The sequence below is a fragment of the Xenopus laevis genome, chromosome 8L, assembly GCF_017654675.1.
Source record: "Xenopus laevis strain J_2021 chromosome 8L, Xenopus_laevis_v10.1, whole genome shotgun sequence".
NCBI classification, from domain to species: Eukaryota; Metazoa; Chordata; class Amphibia; order Anura; family Pipidae; genus Xenopus; species Xenopus laevis.
Window position 1 is genome coordinate 76,120,440 of NC_054385.1, and position 24,575 is coordinate 76,145,014.

General features: G+C 38.3%; 1 protein-coding gene across 1 annotated transcript in view; it reads left to right on the forward strand.

Moving 5' to 3' along the window:
• flrt2.L (fibronectin leucine rich transmembrane protein 2 L homeolog) overlaps positions 1 to 24,263 on the forward strand; it is a 44,839-nt gene extending 20,576 nt beyond the window's left edge. The window contains exon 2 of the mRNA XM_018230387.2: positions 21,559 to 24,263. Within this exon, the coding sequence (XP_018085876.1) occupies positions 21,955 to 23,955 (2,001 nt within the window). The 5' untranslated portion in view covers positions 21,559 to 21,954 and the 3' untranslated portion in view covers positions 23,956 to 24,263. The remainder of the gene's footprint in view (positions 1 to 21,558) is intronic.
• The last annotated feature ends 312 nt before the right edge of the window (positions 24,264 to 24,575 follow it).

Consider the following 24,575-nt stretch of genomic DNA (forward strand, 5'->3'; position numbering starts at 1 on the left):
TCCTATTTAAAGTATACACCTTTATAAAATCGGGAAAACATGACCGATTGCATCTTCTAGTTTACCAGAAATGTTATTTCACCATTGTTTCACTTCTGCACACAATTTAAATAACAGCTCTGTATTACAATTAAAGGGGAAAAATGTCACTGCTAGACTTATCAAAGCAAATACTTTCCACACTTTATATCCTTTATGTATTTTAAATAATCAGAGGCAGCTTAGACCATTTGCTCCACAATGCACCTTTCCTTCACAGACAGAAATACGGAAAGAATAGTTTCCCTGGACTACATTATAGCACCATTTTTTAAAAAAATGTTACTGGTCCTGTAACCCTTTGTGAAGAATTAAAATAAAAATGTGAAATGGTGCGTTAATAGTGTTCATTTAACAGAAGCTTAAAGTGTACTTTCACAGGATTAATTTAAGTGCTTCCCAGCATTTGTAGAGGTACCAAGTGCTTAGAAAGTTGAATAACTTCATCAAAATCTATGTAAGGGCTGACCTCCTGGCTTCTTTTTTTTTTGCTTTTCTGATCCTAAACTTGTGATGTAATCCCCCCAAATCTACCTTAATCCATGTCAGTGTGGGTTCATCCCTCTATGATGTTACCGGAGTTTCCTGATAACATCGGAGAGCAGGGATATGTAGTGCTTCTTGCCAAGATAAGTATTTCCCATGAGGCTTTAGGACAGTGCTAGAGAGGCATAAATGAACTGCTGAGAGCATTGCTTGTCTTAGCAAGGTCATCAGAACCATCAGGGATGAATTCCTTTTACTCGTGTGCATCACTCCTTAAAACTATATGTTATACCATAGCCATACTATAATTATTCTAGCAGACCATACTTAAAAGTCATTGAAATACATTCATGCAAGAATTATAAAATAGATATGCATATAAAAAACAAAGCAGTAGTAAAGAAAGAAGATATTGATGATAAAGTGGCCTAAAGCATAAAAAGAGTAAGCCTTGTTTGGGTTGTGGCGTTAAGTCTCATTATTACACTAATATGCCACTTCTTATCTCTCCCACATACTGCATAACCCCCAAAAGGTCTTTCCTATCTCTGAACTATTCCATGCAGGGAATGGAATGGAAAAATAAGGAAAGAAAATTAATTTCTAAGCAACTGTACATTGGCCTCTTTACAGAAGAATTCTTAGGCTGCCATAGGCTTATAGAATCTCTCTGTACAGGTTATGGACAGACATAGTCAGTTCTTCTGCTGACATTTAACCAGGAGAATTGTGGGTTTGGCTGTTTTTATCTAGTCGCCCCTAGGATGACATCCTACCATAAACCTTGACCTCTAGGCCTAATCTCTATATGGCTTCTTGTCACACAAGAGGAAGGGTTTGGATATGCAAGACTGTGGTTAGACAGTTGCAGTTTAATAAAGTCTCTTCGAGCTAAATTAGTAACACCTGCTTAAAAGCTAGTGAAAATAAATTCAAAATAATAAGGTTTCTTTTGTAGCTATTTATATTTCCATACAGACAGACCATTGATAATAGCAATTCTTGAAATGCTAATCTTACATGAATATAGAAATTAGAAAGAATCTTATAAAAAACAGATTACTTGATTTCTAATAACAATAATCACACAGGCATTTACAAAAAAATATTGAGTGTTAATGAGATGTTGGCCGTTGAAAGTTGGCAAGTATTAAACAGATTACAAGTTCAAATTATGTACACAGGAACAGCGTAAGGTGAATATTTGTTTCAAGCACCTAGTTGAGTTCTTTGGTAATATAATCCAGAAAAGGTAACCTGATCTATTGATTGTGTTGTGAATACTTCATTAACTTTTGCTTGCCCAACTAAACCCACTACATAGTTTTTCTGCAGGTGATTATGTTTGCAGTTGGCCCTTCCATAGTACCTATTGTCCTGCTTTTCCGACGTTCATCTCTGTTGTGGAGTGATTTCAATAAGCTCCTCTTTCATATAGAGTGAAAAGTTTGTCTTCCTCGATTAAAGCCTTTTGCTCCTACTAGGAGATTGAATGTCCTTTATGCCTGAGAAACACCTGTGACCATCTAAAAAGTCCTTTGAAAGGGTGTTGCAATAACCACCTATAAGGAATGTTTGTCTATTCTTTTCTGTTGTTACAGAAATCAAGTGTTATTTTATTTCAAGATATATTCTACTTGCATGACACGTTGTCCTGAACTACCTATCAAAGAACTATATATTCTATAGCTTAATAGTCCCATACTGTAAGTTACACAGTTGGGCTTTCCTTTATATAAGTGGGCCCAACAATCAGGTTCTTCTGCTGTCTTTCCCATATTTATGTATTTTAAAACAAGGCGCAGGCCCTCACTTGTAGATTCATGAAACCCTACCATATAAACTTTGTTCTCTAAACACAAGGCCAAAGGCTACTTGATGTTATTTAGCTATTTAGTCTAATAGAACTGTACCTTGCATTGTCTCCCTGACTCAGCTTATGTGACATGGCTGGAGGCAACTTACTACTTAGCAACGTATATCGCAATTGCAACAAACTAAATGCGTTCAAGCATGTAAGACAAAATTTTCACAGCTGCCTTAAAATATATCATTTTCATCTTTGACGGAATGAGGTCCAAATCAGAGCTAATAATAATCCATTTCTGACAGACGGGTTATTAATGTGTTCCTGTGCAAAGGCCACATAAGATTAATTCTAAATTTGCTGCCTTTTTTCCCCCATGGATCATCTGTCAAACTATATCGGAAAATAACTTTGTTTTAAAAGATGCCATTTGACTGTACTTTTAACTTTCTTATGTTCTGTTACAAGATCATGGGTGTAACATCAGGTAAATTGTATTTTGGTGGTGGGACAGCTAGTAACTTGCCCCAAGGAGGTATTTTACCCAATTTTCTTGCAGTGGATAGGCCACTGCTTAACCTGTTCTGATGACTCAAAGCCATTTGCTCGTTTGCCAGGTTACATATGCCAGGAGAAGGCATGGCTGCAGTTGATGAGTAAGATTCATGCAGGAATTTAAGGTCCTGCTGTTCCAGTCATACTGCTATTTGAGCACATCCATACTGACATATGAGAATGTCAGCGTAACCCTTTGCTGTCTCATTTTAAATCCAGAAATCTGGCTTCTTGTCAAATCCTACCCCGATTGTGCTTGCAAAGAGACTTGAGACTGACGACATTGTTCTGACAATATCAAAATATTTTGGCATAAGGGTCAGAGGATGAAAACATATATAGGTGAATAAGGATGTCTCAATCAGAGGGTAATATTTTTATGCTGGACAGTTGAGTAATGGGAGAAATATACAATGAATGTCACATTTCCAGGCAGCTCTACCTTCCTGGAATGTAACAACCCATGCTGTTGAAAGCATTATAGCAAAATAAGTTGTGAATAAAAGATGCTCATTCTTTAATGGAAATCAAGTATGTGTGTGTGGCACAAGGGCATTCACACTTTAGGACTAATAAAACATTTTATGGTGCATTATTACTCTAAGGCAGTGGCCCCAACCTTTTTTTCCCATGAGCCACGTTCAAATGTAAAAAAAAAGTTGGAGAGCAACACAAGCATGAACTAAGTTCCCGGGGTTACCAAATATGGGTTCTGACTTGTTCTTAGTACCTATGTGGACTGGAAGCCTACTGTTTGTCAGTACACTTGTTGTAATGCAACCAAAATTTGTCTCCAAGCCAGGAATTCACCAGCCACTGGTTGGGGATCATTACTCTAAGGTCATGACACATATTATTCTCCTGGTCACAGGTGGCTTTCATGCCAAAAATGCACAATTTCTGGCAAAATCTGGCTGCCGCTAATGGACCGAGCACTACTCCTATTGCTTAAGGCAAGCAGGGGTCAGGTCTCCAGGCATCACAAGTGATGTGCAAGCAGTGTACTCGCAATGCACACTGTGTATTTGTTACCGCATAGCAATTCATCTGTCGACATCTACGTGACTGGTCACAGAATATCTCCGTCAAGGTCACGTTTTGTGTTGCTATCATCAAATCAGAGCTCATCCGATAAACTATGAATTGTCTGTGCCTATGACGATACATCACTGTCTGCTAATTTCATTTCATTTATTCTCCTGCCGAGTTGACACCTCTACAGGAAGTGGAATATTCAAAAGGATTTTCTTGAATAAAAATGTTAATTACTCTTTAAAAAAATGTGTTTTTGTGTTAGTTAAGGAAGCCTGTGTTATAAAGTTGTATTAAGTTGTTCCCAAAAACTTGTGCTTACAGGGGGAAAGTCCTCCTTAATGTTAGCATGAAAAAGCTAACCATCAGCCTCCCCTGATACATTCTCGAAACTCTGAAGATTACAGAAAACATAACAGTAGGCTCGTTTGTGTATTTAGCTTTTTCTGGTGGTGTGAGATTTGTTATCAAACATGACAAGCTTTGCGTGTTTTAATCTGGTATTTTGTATGTGAAGGTTGAGGTTATTTATCTTGAGTTCTTGCTGGAACAGGGCTTTGGCATACAACACTTCTTTATACTAGTCATTTTTGTGGTATTTTCCATTTGTGCTAACATTTACTAGATAATAGTGTACATAAATTGAACCATAGATTTAACAAATGTTTGAGACCACTTATGTGTGTTATATATTGAAGTACAAGCCATATGTCTATTACTTGGGTGAGCCAGTGTGTGTTGCTCGGCAAGTAAACATGACAGCTGATTCTCTTTTCATTGCATAATTACCATTGCATAATTATCTCACAGACATTCAGCAGAATCTACTTCTACAAACCATTTAAACCAGTCCTTGGTGCCTTTTATTTGGGCAGGCCTTTGGCAGAGGCCCACACTTCCTCATAGTGCTGCCTCAAGAAGGTCCTATACCTTATTACTATTTGTCAGTGCTGTAAGGGTCTTTCTTATAAGCTATATGTAAGAAAATTTCCCCAGCCCTTCAGAAATGTTTAATGTTGACCATTTATTAGGACACATAGTTGAAAAGCAAAGTTTTTGGGGAAATAAATAAATAAATCTTCTTTCTTTCTCAAGAGGCCTTTTACTGTATGTATCCGTGGCCATTTGCTTTTTTTCTGGGATTTTCTCTTATACATACCAAACCTGACCAGCTTTATCACTTACTAATGAAAGGTCTGGGTGGATGAATTTCAAGTCCTAGTTTTAAGTTTGTGTTGCCTTACTGTACATCAGATAAAATATTGTCTAATAAGTCTGTGGCACAACAGAAGTGGATATTTTTTAAACCTCAGACATGTGTCCTTCTGTATGATGTGTTTTAGCTGATGGTCTAGGTGTACTGGCATATAGCTTCCACATTTTTTTAAGCCATAACATTTCTACATTGGAATTATTTGGGGATCTACATACTTAACAACACTCAAGTGCATTAGAATGGCAGGAAAGTCCTTAGATAAACCAGTGACATGGGTCAGGATTTACTGATTCAGAAGCCAGTTTTGACTCATGTATGGCTACCTATAGACAAAAGCCAAAGTGTTGCTATAAAATACAATCTACGGGACATGGGATCAACTAATAATAATTAAATAGTCATGCTTTTGTTTTCTGTCTCATACTACAAACTGGTCAACGAGGCTTACAAAGTCAAAGTCTTGACGTCAAAACTTCACGATGAGGATTACTTTACCAGGTCATATTTGTTTAAAATACAACAACTGAAGAAAGTTAAAGTCTCCAGGTGCTTTAAAATATTATATACCAATATAATTTAGTTATCATTTGGTGAAGCTAAACTCTCAAACCTTTATAATTCTCGTCCAATGCAGTGAAGAATACAAGAATAATATGATTTCTGAAATTATCAATTTCTGAAATTGCACTGCTGTAATGGAGGGATAAATACTTATTGGCATGTCTCTTTTTTAACTGTTGCTATATAGAGTCCATGAGCTAGAACTTATAGTATGCACCAAACCATAAATATATAAATAAGTGATTACCCCTAGGGCCAGAAATGTGCTGTGTTGGAAGCACCACAGTGCAGGTAGTTAATGTGAGCTTCCAGGAAACATAAACTCCTTACTGGAGCAATCAACATCTGATAAGAAAGTGTAGGTAGGTGACTTAGCTGGGCATGTGGCCCTGGTCTTGTGCACATTTGTATGTATACATATGTATGGAGCTGCCATATTGCCATATTGGCTATGTTGGTGATGCTACTATTCAAAAAAGTTGTCTTCAAGTGTGTCGATATCCTAGAGAAAGAAGCATCTTTGGGTTCAACTTGTACTTCTACATTGCAGAGAAAACAAAGCTGTTTACAATACAGGTCTTTTACTTACTCATTCTCTAATTTGGATTTTCACAACTTAAGTCTACTAGAAAAGGCTGGTTTTGCTTCCAAGAAAGATTAATTATATCTTAGCTTGGATCAAGTACAAATTACTATTTTGATTTACCCCTAATGATCAAATTAATATTACAGGGGAGTTGCCCCTCTGTTTCTGTTTAATATCCGTAAGACAGGTTCAGATAGGGCCTAAAATGCCATTACTTAATAAAAAATAATTTTTTAGGTCATAAAACATTTTGCTAAATCCTGGCTTGCTAATAAAGATTATAAATGAGGGAGCTTATCAATGGCTAGATATTTAAATGACATGGCCTAATCTTATATGTTGTTGTAATGACTGCCTTTGTCTTTCTCACTGCCTGTAATTATTATTACTAGATTGACTTTTGGTGTTTTCACTCTGTTCTCTTTCTCTTCACCCTGAAATTTTCTGCTTTAGATATCTTCAGATATCTTTTCTACCATCCCTATAGCTCTTCCTATTTACCATACTGCTCTCCTTTCACTCATATTCTCCTGTTTCTGTCTGTCATTATTCCCTTTTTGTTGCTGTCCTCATGTAATGTCATCTGTGTAATTTTTCCTCTCCTCTTTATTTCCTCTTATCAGTTACAGGGTGGTACAATATCCACAGATTTCCAGTCTTGCAAAGAGCCTAAAACTTGCAAGAATATGTCTCACGCTAGAGATAAATGTCTTAGTACCACACATTTACTGCAGTTACATTGACAAAAACAAGAAATATTAGGTGGACAGCACAATATTTGATGCCTTATACTTTAATCTCCTCATTTTGCTTTATAGTCTAACATTTAGAACGTATTCTGCCTTCCAGCTAAGGGTTATGGCAACCTAACTGCACATTATTCTTTGGGACAAAAGACCAGCGTTTACTTGTAACTGCAGACCTTCCTATCTGTCCTAATGGTGCATTACAAACCTCCAGATATCTAAAATCACTTTCAGCAGTGTCTGTGCTCTCTGAAAGCCATCTTTCAAATTATCTAAAGACACATTTTGCCTACATCTCCCAAGATAAAAGCAAACTGCTAGCTTCATTGTGCAGAATAATACATATGGGGAGAGCAATTTACTTACTGAACTGCAGGCTGTCTGCAGAAAACACTAGAATACTGCATCGATATGAACTTCTACTTTTAAAACCTATTGTTGTTTAGTGAAGTACAAGATGAACATGTGCTAAATATATGTCTCTTTAAATATAATGGTTAAGATTTACTGATTTCTGATACTTTTCTTTATATGTGTTTCGAAAAAGATATTGTTCATGCACAAGTTTTGTGGGACAAGCGGTGGATGGTGTGGAAAGTCTGAAAATGGTGATACAGTCGGGGTCTTGATAGTTTCATTTGTGGCACATATTTTTAACAAAATATTTTTAAAAAAATGTTTTTAACAAAAGTGAAAAAGTTAAAAGATTTGATAAATACATAATTATACAGGGAAACCTCCTAATAATGTGGAGCTACACATATCAGCCTAACTTCCCAGGATTGTAAGGGACATAATGTGGCATAAGTCAGGAATTCCACCAGAGATCTTCAAGGCAAAAGGAACATATAGGCTAGTATTAATGCACTATAAAAGCAGTTGCCTACACCCTATCTAATCTTTAGATTTTCAGAAACTGGAGGACAATGAATGTCCCCCTGTTCTCCATTGATCTGTTACCATTATGATGGCAAATTATCACATACACCATTGTTTACTTTTTTCCCCATGATCTACAGGGCTGGATAGAAATAGGTGATGGGTGCTAATAGTTTTTCTTCAGTGATACATAGTGGAACTGGTGGCACTGGAGCTACGGCTGTCTGCCAAGCATGTCACACCTTATCATGCCATGTCCTGCCTTCTAAGTTGTACAAGTACTTAGGTTTAGTAAGTGTCTACCACTATTAAGAAAGCTACATGTCTGTATAGTTAGCCATACTCGGCAATTATACAACTTCATGTAATTCAGGACATGAAAAAAGTGCCCTAATTAAAATTTCAAAAACATATTTTAAACGGACTACATTACATGAATCAATATTCCAGTTAAAGTAAATGTAAACATTAAAACCTATGTAGTTATTTACACTGACTGTTAATTTGAAACCCTCTTGATGAAAATGGCACCCACACAGTGCTCAAGCATCAGTTTCAGGGCACAGGAAATAGTGTTAGATACCCAAGACATGCTTATTACTAATGAAGCACTTTATCTAAGCTCAGATTTTGAAGGCATGTTGAGTGATAGTTACTATTTGGCTGAGAATTTTCTTTTCACTGGTTGGAGTAACTTGATCCACAGCCCAAGCAAAATGTGATAATCTCCTGGTGACTGAAACTGAAATGTGGACCAGTTGTCCCTGCCACAACAGCTGTGGCTCCAATTTTATCAAGGCTGGTATCTTGAGCAGGCATGGAATCACAGCCTCATCTGGGACTGCTGGCATTTTCACAGCAGTGGAGAGGTGACATTTTCACTACTTCTATTCTAGAATTTACATTGTTTTGTACTTATAATAAGAATTATTTCCATACTTTGCAAGTGTATATATTTAGATATCCCCCCACTCACTGTTTAGCAAAGCTTGTAAAGAGATAGCCGAACTCTCATATGTGGTTTTTCTAGTTTAGAACAGGTGGCCTGAGTTCTCAGTTACACTGCATACTGTAAATAGGCCTATAATATAACATTTTGCCTCTATAGGTGTGTGGCACAGTGTTTTGGGGGTTTGGAAAACGTTCATGATTGGAATTAACACTTAATTGACATTAATTTAGTACACATATGTCAACAAACCAAATGAAGAGGCCTTTGAGGAAAAAAACTCTGTTAGGCATGTACGGTGAACAGTCTGCAGTCCTACTTAGGAATAATCTATGTGTTTCCCAGTAGGAAGTAGAGGTTTGTTGAACTGTATGAAAATGCTTCTCTAATCCCTAGAAAATTGTTTATATCAGTCTCCATGGGTAAATTCATACTTTCACCATGAGAATAATCCCAGAATCTGTCTTTGTGAGCATGTGTGTTTATTGTCACAAAATTCTAAACTAAACTCTGTAGGGCTTAGTAAAGAGATTCTAAAAGTGATTTATTAGAAAAAAGTGTTTTGTGTGTTCACGGACTCCAGAGTATATTTGTTAGGAATGTTTATTATTGGTGCTATGTAAATAAATATATTTTTTGCATATGTCATATACATCAATATATTTCATATCAAGGCAAATTGGAGTCTTGGCTAGAGAAGAGATGACTGCCAATACAATATGTGAATGGAACAAGTAGTCAGAACAAACAGTAGAAGGAATAGTAAGAGACAAATACTGTCTGTTTTCAATAGCAATTTCCTTAACTAAGAACCTTTTTGAATTTGTATTGGAAATTATAATACCGTTTTTTCTTTCATTAAAAAGAAAAAATGAGTTGTCATTGTTTAGGTGAACATCCACTTTAATACATATAAACTTATGAAGACAATTGCGAATGGCAAATGCTCTCTAGAGGGCTTTATTTGTTTGCAGCAGTATACAATCCCTTGCATCATTGTGTGTATTTTCTAGGTTCCTACAGCTTTAACCTCTTTGTCTGAAAATATGGCATTGGTGATATTTTTGTGTATAAGAATCAACTCACTAATGCACTCTGGTTTTATGTCAAACAAAAAGTAATGGCATGCCTGGAATGTTTTTTCATTCTCTCTTGCAGAGAAAAAAGCTGTAAATGTATGCAATTTTCACAGTTTCTGAAATCCCTTTGAATATACAGAGAAGCCTGCTATAGACAGGGCTGCTTGGATGTGCAACGGTACTATTCTGCAGAGGGAATTGTATCAGAGTGCAAATTAAGCATGATTATGTTTTAAAACAAATAACACATATGATGGGCTTTGGGATTTAGAAAGATCAGCGGAGGCAGGATTAACTAGTCCATTAATAAGCCATGCCCATCTCTCTAAGGCACGTTTATCTAAGGGGAAGGGGGAAATAAATCTAAGCCATTTGTCCAATGATTTAAATTATGCAGACAGCAAAGTATGGGGCATGCCCTGTAATGTGCACAGGACCATTATTCTGTATTTGCAGTTCTGCATCTCATTGGGACCTGTCATACTGCGTTGTTTCCTTAAGTATGTTGACATACTGTCTGTTTAAGGGGAGAAAAAGGGCACTTCCTTTAAAAGGGATATATTTCCCTTTAACCCCACGCAGCTGCTACATATGTTTGTTTTTTCAAGTCAGAGTCACCTATTAGAATGTACCAGTAAACCCCCGATTCTCTAAAGAATCGTTAATGAAAGAATGGTAACAACAGTGAGGCAGCAAAATGCGATGGGTGCTGATTCACTCGGCATCCCCAGGCAGCAACTGGCGACGCTAATTTGTGGGGATGTAGAGTGAATCTGTGCCTATTGCTTGTTATTACCTATCTGCTATTAGAATTCTTAAATTTTGAGTTTATTGGTAGTAAAGTGTTACTGAAAAATTTCTTTATAAACAACATTTTTTGTGAAAATGTTCTCCTGTCCTTGAATGAGTTCTCCCTGGTGAGCTGTACTTAAAATCTTGACTTTAACATCAGATGAACGCTGCACTCTTGAAAATGCAACATAAAGTTGACCATGACCAAACACAGGCTCAGATAGGTAAATGCCGACTTTATCCAATGTTTGTCCTTGTGATTTGTTGATTGTCATGGCAAATGCAGCCTTAATGGGGAATTGTCGTCGTTTAAGTTTAAAAGGTAATTCCTGGTCAGAACTGGTAAGGTCAATTCTGGGAATCAAAACAGTATCACCGCTATGGGATCCTGTAAGCACTTCTGCCTTGATAACATTTTGTCTCATGCTCTTCACAACCAACCGTGTACCGTTACATAAACCTTGCTTAGTGTTAGGGTAGGGGCACACGGCGCGATTTCGCCGCGATTCTGCGCTGGGCGAGTTGTCGCTGCGTTTTTTAAGCCGAAATAGCTTTGCTAACTTTGGCGCCTGCGTCAATGCAAATCGCGGCAAAATCGCTGCGCTAATTCACACGCGGCGATTCTTTTTCTACTGTCGCCCGGAAACGCTCAGCGAGGCAACTTCGGACGACAATAGAAAACGAATCGCCGCGTGTGAATTAGTGCAGCGATTTCGCCGCGATTTGCATTGACGCCAGCGCCAAAGTTAGCAAAGCTATTTCGGCTTAAAAAACGCAGCGACAACTCGCTTAGCGCAGAATCGCGGCGAAATCGCGCCGTGTGCCCCTACCCTTAAGGTTTCTTAACAGCATGACTATTGTTCCTACTTTGAGTATAAGATTGTGTTGTGGTAATCCAGCATTGTTGATAGTGTTTAAATATTCTAATGGGAAGTTAAGTTTCTCACTTTCGTCTTCAGAATCAATACAGTCAGTACTCAGAAAGACACAGCTTTGTCCAGGAAGTAATGCAATCACTTGGTTGTTTATCATGTCAACATCAATATTTTTTGGAGATAATATAGCCCGTTTTGCTAAAAATGGCCACCCACGCAGGTACGCAACCGGTTCCCCTCCTAGAGTGACGCTAGCGCCGCCATTAGACAAACTTGCAAAGGAGTAGCAAGATGGCCGACGCTTATACAGACTTTAGTGGGCGGATGACAAACTCGCAGAGGAGTAGCAAGATGGCCGACGCTTATACAGACTTTAGTGGGCGGATTTGGCAGTGGGCGGATGACAAAGTCGCAGAGGAGTAGCAAGATGGCCGACGCTTATACAGACTTTCGTGCAGGTACGCAACCGGTTCCCCTCCTAGAGTGACGCTAGCGCCGCCATTAGACAAACTTGCAAAGGAGTAGCAAGATGGCCGATGCTTATACAGACTTTAGTGGGCGGATGACAAACTCGCAGAGGAGTAGCAAGATGGCCGACGCTTATACAGACTTTAGTGGGCGGATTTGGCAGTGGGCGGATGACAAAGTCGCAGAGGAGTAGCAAGATGGCCGACGCTTATACAGACTTTCGTGCAGGTACGCAACCGGTTCCCCTAGTGTGACGGTGAGCGCATCTGCCTCCCTAGATCCTAACCTTCCAGCGGTCGCCGCCTGAGTGAGCAGGAAAGAAGAGGCGGCGGGAGGCAGAAGGAGACTGTGAGCGCATCTGCCTCCCTAGATCCTAACCTTCCAGCGCATCTGCCTCCCCGATCCTAACCTGTTCTGATCCTAACCTTCCAGCACATCTGCTAATCGAAGGCCGCATCTATGTCTTTCGGCTGAAGTTGCGCGCGCATCTCATAGATCCTAACCGAAGTTGCGTGCGCATCTGCCTCCCCTCCACTCGGGACATAGATAGGCCTTCGGTTAGTATATAGGATGTCATGTTCAGATACAGAGCTAAAGGGCACATGATTAAAAGGAAAGGCTGTGATCGATTCTAGAGAATTCTGTTATTATTGCAGCTTGTCTGGGGATTTCAGGATGATTTCAAAATTAGACGTTTCATAGGAATTTCCTAAATTTCCTAAACTTTTGTTGCTAGGATAAATACAGGTATGGAATCCATTATCCAGAAACCCATTCATCCAAGCTCTGAATTATGGAAAGGCTGTCTCCCATAGACTCCATTTTTATCCAAATTTGTCAAAATTATTTCCTTTTTCTCTGTAATAATAAAACAGTACCTTGTACTTGATCCAAACTAAGATATAATGAATCCTTATTGGAAGCAAAACCAATGTATTGGGTTTATTTAATGTTTACATCATTTTCTAGTCGACTTAAGGTATGGAGATACATATTACAGAAAGATCCATTATCTGGAAAACCCCAGGCCCGAGTATCCTTAATTACAGGTCCCATACCTGTACTCCCCCCCCACACACACACAATTTGTGAATGCATTGTAATATCCAACCTGCTAGTATACCGACATGTACCAAAGATGCTGCTGAGAGTTGGCAGTCCAACAACAGCACAGCAAATTGCAGAGGAATCGAAATCTACAGCAGGGATTGGGAGTTAAACTAAATGCCAGGGGCGTAACTATAGAGGAAGCAGACCCTGCGGCTGCAGGGGGGCCCAGGAGGTATAGGGGCCCCATGAGGCCCTAATTCATATACAATTTCAATAAATATTGGAGAAACAAGTCAACCTCTAAACATTTTGGGGGCCTGAAAAATAATTTGCTGTGGGGCCCAGTAATATCTAGTTACGCCACTGCTAAATGCTGACAAGTTATGGAAACCTGTGCGAGTATTTCACAGTGTGAGCAGAGAACACTAGAGGGTATGATGATTGACATTCTTGTCTTTTTTTTCTACTTTTACTACAGAGCATAGATCAGGGATCCCACAACTGGTATTGGTGAATGATAATTTTAACTGGTGATTCTATAGGTTGCATTTCAGCAATGGCTTAAACGCAGTGGCTAGAATATTTTGTTAGAATATAATCTCTGACTTCTGTGTGGCTGTGTGTTGATCTTGCACCCACTGCAATGGGTCTGCTGCAGAAAAACCAGCTCTGTAAAACCAGAAGCTAATTACAGTAATCTACCAATGATATATGTGTGGCCAGGTTAGGTCAGGAAACTTGGAGGCAGTTATTCAGTTTTAATTATTTGATGTTTAAAATGTTGCTTACTTGCTGGATCTTATGTACAGGAAAAAGAGAGATATTGTTCAGTGGATGTCTGCATCACTGCAGTGTATGACTTATGCTTCCTCATGTGACCGACACCATTGCTAGAAGCTTCTGTGTTCTTGGAAGCCTGTCTGAGGTTTGCAGCTCATAATGAAAGTGCCGCGTAGAGTAGGGGAATCGTTGGAGCATCTCTCTTCATTGTGTAAAAACCACAAAACCACGTGTAATTACCATGTGATGTCATTCATATCTGATGGTAGTAGTAGCAGCGTGTGGTTTCAGAGATCATGTGAAAGTATTTCAAAGACAGATAATGGACCCATTATCCTATGCATTCCTTATGGTCATTAATGGCATCATAATTGCATCTGTATTTAAAGCTTCCATTAGCTGAAATAGGCTAGAGAGTTGTAGTTTCACCTGGATAACCATCATTTCTCTAAACTACAAATCTACAGAAAACTGTAGGAAGTAATTGTTTGCCACATTCCACAGGGAAATGCACAAAACAGTTTCCCCTGATATGTGTGGTGTCTGGTACTTAGCAAACTGGTCTATCTTGTCAGTTTGGCAAAATCCTAATGTTGAAGTTTCGAAGCACTGCTGACATCTGCTGGTAAAAAATATAGTGATAATGCTAAAAATGCTATCACAAATCTGGCAGATTTAATCTAAGCAGGACATGTTATTTATATCATATTTTACATGCTTGAGCCCTCCTGTAGAGAGTTTCTCCCCGGCAGCTGGTATTAGCATGGGTTAAAGCAATCTGTAGCATATTTTCCTTTACAAGAGAAAACATTCTGTTAGCAGACTGTTGCAAAAGGCAACATATCAGATTTTACGATGTAGGTCAAATTATCAGTTTATTATCTCAGTACAGGTATAGGACCAGTTATCCAGAATGCTCGGGACCTGGTAACGGATCTTTCCATAATTTGAATCCTCATACCTTAAGTCTACTAGAAAATCATGTAAACATTAAATAAGCCCAGCTAATTTTGCTTCCAGTGATGATTAATTATATCTTAGTTGGGATCAGGTACAAGATACAGTTTTATTATTACAGAGAAAAAAGGAAATTTTTTAAAATTTGAATTATTTGGATAAAATGGAGTCTATGGGAGATGCCATCCCGTATTTCTGAGCTTTCTGGACAACGGGTTTCTGGATAACGGATCCCATACCTCTACTGGGTACTTGTAACTGACATTTATGGATATTATTGATATTTTTCATTTGGTTCAGACTGTAAGGGGTTAACGTCTTTTTACATTTCTTTTTTTTTTTCTTCTCTCTATTCATCCGTAGGTTCTTAGATGTTTCCCCTGGTGTTCTTGTCTTCTGATGGAATTTCTGAAATGATAACCATCAGGGAGGTTGCGCTATGCTGGGATTCCTTTGCAGTGTGTTGATTAATGTTGAAAATCAGTTTCATCTGACATTCATCAGATGAAAAGACTTGTGTAGTCCTGTTCTCTCTTCATTCTTTCCAATAGCCATCACTCACCTTACCTATGGAAGCCACTGGTATACTAAAACATTTGTTTTTTTTAATACTGTAAAATATAACACTTGGAAGTTCTAAAACATTGGTTTCAGAAGAATGTGCATTGGGGCCGTTATGAGTCTAGATGAGCTACAATGCTTTTCAAAAGAGCTTTACATACACAAAAGTTGGGTTTGTAATTTATGTGAAACTGTATTAACTGCATCAGACACACAACATTAAACAAAAGGAGGGTAAAGTAATAAAAGCTGCACATTTCGTGCTAAGTCTAGTAACCCATAGCAACCAATCAGCAGGTAGATAAATCACCTTTTAAACATCGATTGGTCAATATATATTACTACAACATACCATGAAAACTTTTACATTGAAATTCTAGGGAAATGCCATGCATTTAGGTAAAAATCATGGTAATTTGCAGTAGCAATAGCTAATGAACTCTCATAAACAGGATCCGATCTCTAACAAAACCCACCTTCTTGCAGCCTGAACCTGGACTGAAACCTAGTGAGTTACCAGTTTTATGGCCTGAACCAGGTGGAAGAAGGATGGTGCAAAAAGCTTAAGACTAAAAAGGGATATGTCTCCTGGGAGATTTGACCACCTCTGTCACTAACATGGACACATTCAAATCTCACCTAAATTTGACATTGTTTAACTAGGTCCCATCAACCATAGCGTTTGGGTTCTGCAGCACTAAACTAATTGGGATGTCTGAAATGTTCAGGACTAGGAGATGTAAATATAAATGGAATATTCAGCTCTGACACATATCGCACATTCTGTTCTATCAGATAAATTATAAGTGCACTTAACGGCATAATTAAAATGGAAATATTTGCCATAGAATATAAAAGCCCTTATGATATCTAAATTGTCATTCGGCTGTCAGTGGTAAAGTCATAAAATCCTTATTACAATTTTCTATGCAGTTTGCTTAAAATGATCTGTGGCTCTTTTCTGACAATTTAGATTTTCCCTGCCTAGGCTTTAATGACCTCTGTATATTTGGAAGAGATGGAGTTGGCCTCTAAAGGGAGGTTTGAATAAATGAGTTAAAGTTTAATGAACTACAATCCACTTATGTAGAAGGTCATAAAACCATTATTAATGCCAACATTTGTTGCAAAATGCAATATTTGGGGTGACACTAGCCTGTTTTTTTGCATTAATAGCTATGGTAATACCCCAAACACAATCTAGCGAAAAGGACAGTTTACTTTGATAGGGCAAGGTCTGCCCTGGGCCTTTAATTGAAACACAGATCTCCATTTGTGACAAATTCATGGATATTTTAAAGTGGGTTTCAATTCAGTCAAATTCAGGAAAGTGGCATGATGTTTCCAACTTTTACATTATTAACAAAAGGAAATGTGATAGTAAAAACAATGCAAAGTCTAAGTAAGTTGTTCTGACCAGTTGATGTTCAGTCTGGTTGGTGCAACTAGTACCTTACCTATTGGTATTAAACCTCACATTATCTACTGCAGTTGCTGCTTACAGAAACTTGCAACTTTATCAAATCAGGGTTTTCCAGTTATGTTACTCAATTCGTTTATCACATGCATTGTTTTTTTTAGATTTTTGTTATGACTCTATGTAGCAGTAAATTGAAGTGTATTACCTAATAAGAGTGAATGTGTCTCAATACCTTCAATGTCCTCCTTGCAATTGTCAGCTGTTGCTAAGCTACAAGCCACTACATGTTTTATATTGGGAAGGGCTGTGTAAACATATATATATATAACAAGAGAAAGTTGTGTTCACTACTCATTTTTAAAAACATTAAACGAGGGTGCAATGAGGCTGTGACCACAAAATTCACATATACAAATACAAGAGGTCCTCTGCACTCAACCCATTAACAATATATTAAAGACATTGAAACATTTTGTGCCTTAAGCTACTAAAAAAGCCTTACCCTTTAAACAAAACAGGGATTGTTTGTCCATATATTGCAATATATTTAAGCTGACCAACTACGTCAAAGTCATCCCCGTTATGGCCAGTCCTATACTCAACTTTCATCTGATTTATTATCCAGAATGCTCCGGACCTGGGGTTTTTACGGATAACAGATTTGGAACGTCATACGTAAAGTCTACTAGAAAATCATGTAAACATTAAATAAACCCAATAGGCTGGGTTTGCCTCCAATAAGGATTCATTATATCATAGTTTGGATCAAGTGCAAGCCACTGTTTTATTATTACAGCGAAAAAATTGGATAAAATGGAGTCTATGGGAGAAGGGCTTTCTGTAATTCAGAGCTTTCTGGATAATGGGTTTCTGGCTAACAGATCCTATACCTATATATTTGAGATATATATATATATATATATATATATATATAGATATATACAGTATATATAGATATATATATATATATATATATATATATATATACAGTATATATATATATATATATATATATATATATATATATATATATATATATATATATATATATATATATATATATATATATATATATATATGTATATGTATATGTGTGTGTTGCTGTTACTTCTATTAACACATTGCCCTCTGTAACTTTGTATCTTAATACAATAACATATGCAGTTAGAGGAGAACTGGTTACTATAAATGTATTTTTTCTATTTCAATCCAAATCCAAATTGAAGCTCATATCTGAGGACTGCACTGTTGTAGAGCCATTAGCTGTTACTTAAAGTGACCCAGAGGGATAGAAGCTTCAGCCTGATATAGCATGCTGTGATAAGGAAGAAGCCAGTGTGGAATAAGTGCAGTATTTGGGCAGATTTATCTGACAGTGCTGTCAGTGTTTTCCTTGCTGCAAATGAGAGTTACAAGGGTTAGGCTACAGGCAGCATTCACAATCAGCTACCTCACTTGCCATTCATTGGTTTGACTGCAATCTGCCTGACTAACATGCATTTTCAGTTATATCTTACACTATTTACTATAGTCTGAGAGCTGGCAGAGCCCTGTTCCAACTAATAACTGTAGGTTGGTATAGCAATAGGCAGAGAATCTTATAAGTCAAGTGCTTTGCATGTGCACAGAGTGATCCAGCTAGTACTGTGGTTTCCTCGGCAACAACTGTGCAGTTACACCATTAGGAGGGGGAGTGAGTCGGACACCTCTCATAATGAGAACAAATATCCTTAATAAATACCGCCAGAGTTTTCTAATGTTTACAAGTTTTTGGTCATTTGTTTTTACTTGATGTGTTTGGGTGTGTAACAGAGGGCATGCTGGGTAATTAAAGAAGTAAACATTATTTCATGTAGTGAAGTATATCTCAGTACTTTGCAGTTGATCAGTAAATAATATATGTATCATTTTATACAGGATATATATACATATACGTATGTGCTACGGTATCATTTATTTAATGGAAAGCGTATTTTTATCAGCCTGTTTCTTTAAAAACTCTCCGATTTGCTAAACTCCCTACGGATAATGAACTGACAGTGCAAGTGAATAGAGTAAAGTGAAATTTGATTTGTCCCAGACCATGAAAGGAGAGAATGAAGAGTGAATTGTCTCTCAGTCAATAAGCAGTGCGATGTGACTGCACAGGGAAGTGTTTTCTTGAGGCTGGAGAGGTGCTGCAAAGCTGGATTTACAGCTAAAGCTTTCTTGGGAGCTAATGCTGCACCTGCCTTGGCTATTATGGGATTTAGGGGGTGACATAAGCTGTGAACTTTATTTATCCTTCTGTGACTTCTCTTACTGAAAAGCACAGCCGCCCTTGGCTGACTGAGTAGAGCTGAGCAACAGATCTAAAACAAGAGCAGGGTGGAGACAAAAGGTGGTATCTGTGAAAAAAGAGGCAAATATTGGGGATCGTTTGTGGGGAACCCTTAATCTCCTTTGGGTGCAAAAAAGGTCTCAGTAGCCAGGGCAAAGGTATTAAGACTGTTATTCGTGTGCCCTATGCCACAACTGCAGTTTATTGGTTAACACAATGTGATGGGCAATGAGAAGACCTTCTGTACAGCGAGACACGGTCATTGAGATTCAGTTCACACAGACAGATGAAACCGTCACAAACAAGACAGCACGATCGAGACACAAACCTCACTGCGTTAAGAAGGATAAACTGCGACAGCCAGAATTGAGTTAGAAACCTAATCCAGTTACAGAATCTTTTTATGCAGCCTCACGTCAGTGGCAATAATTGGAGCCACACTGTCCCTGATCAGCCAATTGCCACGTGACAGCACTGCTTTGCCTAATTCTTCTATTTCTGGAAAAAGGATTAAACAGCATGTTTTCTACATAGGGTTTCCAATTTTTTGGTTCCGTAAGTCCAGCCCCCCAGCCATCCAGAGATAGGTAAACTACAACTCCCAGATCCCCCGACAGTCAAAGGCTCAAGGGTTTTCCAGAGTACAAGTAGCAAGTTCCTGTGTAAGGGCCAACATATTCTTTTCAACAGACTGAGATGATGGGCGCTTCAATTAAATCCTATTTTTCTACAACTGTCATGTTTGAGAGCACATCAAATGAGTCAGTCATTACTTTCACAGTTTGCATTCGTAATTATCATCATTGCTTTAGTATTATTACAGTTATATTTTCCCGGAGGGTGCTCACTGTATATAAATGAGTTTCCTTTCTGTGAATATATCTTGCCTCCTCTAGAGTCTAGAATACATCAGTGTTTGGAGAAAGCCCACCACCCTTCACCCCTGTAATATTGTGTGAGATATAACAAATCTTCCTGTGATTTACCGGTGATGGTTGGTTAAATAGACAGGCCCAGTAACATGCAGCTATTGTACGGTTTTAGAAAATTGGCTTCTTGTCACTCTCAAAAAGCTGAATCTGCACCAGCCTGATGTAAAAATATTGAAAGCAGCTTATCCTTCGTTTACCTGTTTTATTATTTTTTTTTATTTATAGATAGATACCTTAATAGTCTAAAGTGACAGCTGAAATGTAGGTTATTCTTGATCATCTCTGTCAGTGGCCTGTATTATTTTTAAGGAAAAGGAAAGATGATTTATTATTTTGTGAAAGCCAAGCTACTGCATGAACAGGGAAAGAATAAATCTATACTGTTTTCTAGTTCAGCATAATAGCTAGGGTACAAGGCAGGCTTTCATGTCCAATCTGAAGGAATTCACTACAAACCCTCAGGCTACATCATTCTCCACAACCGACACCACATATAGTAGTTTTGGATATGCATGCAAATCCTAGGTCCCACAGTGAGTGGTAAAAGATGGCGGTAACTGTAAGTCCTCAAAGACCTGTAGAAGAACAGTTGGGAACCATGGCTGAAGTGACCACTTGAATACTCACATATAAACATAGAACCAATGCTAAACATATGTAAATACTTGCATTGAAAACATTATTAAACAAACCTATTTTGCATCAGGGTATCTCCACTAGTTGGCTTCACTTAAAGGAGCATTTTGCCTATATTGCATTTGTCTAAAGCATAGAGAACTATTACTAGTGCTTCAGGCTCGGGGGTTACTGGGAGTTGTAGTTATGCAGAAACTAAATTAGCAAAGGTTACCGGTGCCTGGATGTATTATAGTCTGATATCCTAGTAGGGTTATTGTAGTAGGGTAGCATCATCTTACAGAATATTTTCTAATGATATGAAACAGGATTACGAGCACTGAAAGCAAAGCAATTTGTCCATGTGCATATATATTTAATTTCTGTCATACTCACCCTTTAGTAATACAACAAATAACCATTAGGATATAAATGTGCATTTCACATTGCCATATGTTACATTTTCGAGCTGCGCATGGATATATTTGGATATACTTATTTCAGCTGGTGCCAAATAACAGCACGTTCCATTTTACTTTTTGTGTGTGCCTTGCACTTTCTGATTAGCAAGCCTACAGGAGCTTTTGAGAGGAGGCAGGACTGAATTACAGGCTTACCCCAGTTATCCTGTTGCTCGAAAAATAGACACTTTTTATTTCAAATAACTCAAATTTGAAAGCAAGATGTTTGATTGTTAGATTAGGAGTTTGCTCTTAGAACTACTTTTATCTGAGCCCTCAAGTCTTTTTTAAACTGATTGCCATTTATAGCATTTATTCAGTGTTACATTTTATGTGTTTCACCAGGAGTTTTATCTATTCTGACATTTTATTTCTATTATTTCTCTACACAGACTGTTCAGCTGGAGGTTGAAGAAGATGAGATGAGAGAGCCCATGTCTAACAAGACTACCCCAAAGTCTACCTGAAGTTCAAGGAGGACAAATTCAAAACCCTTCTCATTTTTACAGGACTTTTAAAAGGCTGTTTACTTTAAAAGAACAGAAAAAGGAGTGATTAATCAGAACAGCGCTTTGTATGGATGGGTGCCATCCCGACTAACAAGACTTCAGCAGCCTCACCAATGATAGAAGACATACCAGTATGAAAGGATTACACTACCTTTAGCTGCTAGGATATCGGTGATTGCCAGATGGCTGAACAAAAGCACGTTAAATGCTGACATTTGCACTTCATTTTTTTCCCACTTCATATTTCTACAAAGGCCTTTTTTGTTTTGCAAACCAGAAATGGGCCTTGGGACGGTAATTTGGCCCAAAACTTGGGTATCGTTTTTGAAGTCATGGCTTGTGTTTTCATTTGGACTCTCTATACATTTATCCCAATCTTTGGCATGTCCAAGCGTGTGCCGATGCGACCGGAACTTTGTCTACTGCAATGAGCGGAGCTTGACCTCAGTGCCTCTTGGAATACCGGAGGGTGTCACCGTGCTCTACCTCCATAATAACCAAATTAATAATGCTGGATTCCCATTGGAACTGCACAATGTCCAGTCAGTGGAAACGGTTTACCTGTATGGCAACCAGCTAGATGAGTTCCCTATGAACCTTCCCAAAAATGTCAGAGTGCTTCACCTCCAGGAGAACAACATTCAGACCATTTCAAGGGGAGCACTAGCACAGCTAACAAAACTGGAAGAACTGCACTTAGATGATAACTCTATTTCAACAGTAGGGGTGGAGGATGGTGCATTTCGGGAAGCCATTAGTTTAAAGATGCTATTCCTATCCAAAAATCACTTGAGTAGTGTGCCAGTAGGCCTTCCATTATGTTTGCAAGAATTACGGTTGGATGAAAATCGCATAGATACAATTTCAGATCAAGCCTTCCAAAATCTCACTAATGTAGAACGTTTAATTTTGGATGGCAATCTCCTCACTAATAAAGGAATTGCAGATGGTACCTTTAGCCATCTACCAAAACTTAAGGAATTTTCAATGGTACGTAACTCGCTCACTAGTCCTCCTACTGATCTCAAGGGCACTTATCTGGTAAAGCTAAACCTACAAGACAACCAAATTAACAACATATCAGTGTCAGCCTTTGCCAATCTGCACAAGCTTGAGAAATTGGATATTTCCAACAATCGCCTCAAGATGTTGAGTAAAGGAGTTTTTGATAACCTAACTAATCTCAAGCAGCTAACTGCAAGAAATAACCCTTGGTATTGTGACTGCAGTATTAAATGGGTTACAGAGTGGCTTAAATCTCTTCCAGCAGCTATCAATGTTCGTGCTTTCATGTGCCAGGGACCAGAGCATTTCCGGGGAATGGCTGTTAGGGAACTGAATGTGAATCTTTTATCCTGTCCAACAACCACTCCTGTTCTGCCACCAGTTACACCTGCCGCTCCAACGATTGCACCAACCACACCACTATCTACTGTCTTCATCTTACCACCCACTGAAGCACCTACAGAACCAACACCCACCCCATCATTACCCCCAATATCGCCCACTTTACCTAACCGGGTAATCATTATTGACAAGGTGACTCCCATAAGTCACGATCGTCTTCAAATTGTCATTTATTATGTCAATGACACCTGCATCGATGTCAAGTGGATTTCATTTATTTCAGTAATATCCTTCAAACTCACTTGGGTTAAAATGGGACATAGCCTGGTTGAGGGTATTGTCCATGAACGGATAGTTAGCAGTGAAAGACAGCATTTCAATATAGTGAAGCTGGAGCCTAAGTCCACATATAGGATTTGCTTGGTTCCACTTGATGCTTTTAATAACTATCAAGCAGGTGAAGAGACAGTGTGTGCAGAGGCAACCACAAAGGCTTCTCTTTTAAATAATGGCAGCAACAGCCCATCCAGTCATGAACAGACAACCCCTCATGGCATGGGCTCTCCATTTCTGCTGGCAGGATTGATAGGGGGGGCTGTCATTATTGTACTTGTTGTTCTCCTGAGCATCTTCTGTTGGCACATGCACAAAAAGAGTCGCAAGACATCTCAGAAGTGGAAATATAACCGTGGGCGACGGAAAGATGACTATTGTGAAGCAGGCACAAAGAAGGACAACTCCATCCTGGAGATGACGGAAACTAGCTTTCAGATTGTCTCCTTAAACAATGACCAGCTCCTTAAAGGAGGTTTTAAACTGCAGCCCATTTATGCCCCAAATGGGGGTATTAGTTACACAGATTGTCACATCCCCAATAACTTGAGGTACTGCAACAACAGCAGTGTTCCAGACTTGGAGCACTGTCACACGTGATAGATACTGTAATGCCTTGGACTCTGGGAGATGCTAAGCAACAATTAAATACAGACCTTCCAAACCAGAACGAAGACACAAAGTTACATTTGATATATGATAGGCAGATGCGTTTATGCATCAGAATACTACATAATTTATACAATGTACTATATAATGGAATTTAAAAAAAAAACAAACAAAAAAAGCGCTATCTTTTCTATTTCCAGTTCATCGCAAACAGTTTTGTAACTCTTTGCTTTTTAAATCTTTAAAAATGCTGAAGTACTGTACAGGGTTCTACAATAATAACCCCTTTGCCATGATAAGGAGGCATTGTGTGTGTGTGTTTTTTTTTTCTTTAATATTTAAATGCTCAATGGCTTAAATGCAGCCATTAAAGCCATTATTACAGTTATAAAGCAAATTGGTGGACAGGTATGCCCTTAGAGGAAAGGATCCCCTAGCAGAAGCTCTAAAGCTTTGGCTTATTCAAAATTCCACATCCTCTGCTCTACTTTTGCTGCAGAGCAGAAGGAAAAATGCTGCAGGCTGGAGATTCAGGATCTGAATATGATGAGATATAGTTGCCGCTTTTTCCAATATTGATCTTTATCTCCTTATATCCAGTTATATAATAT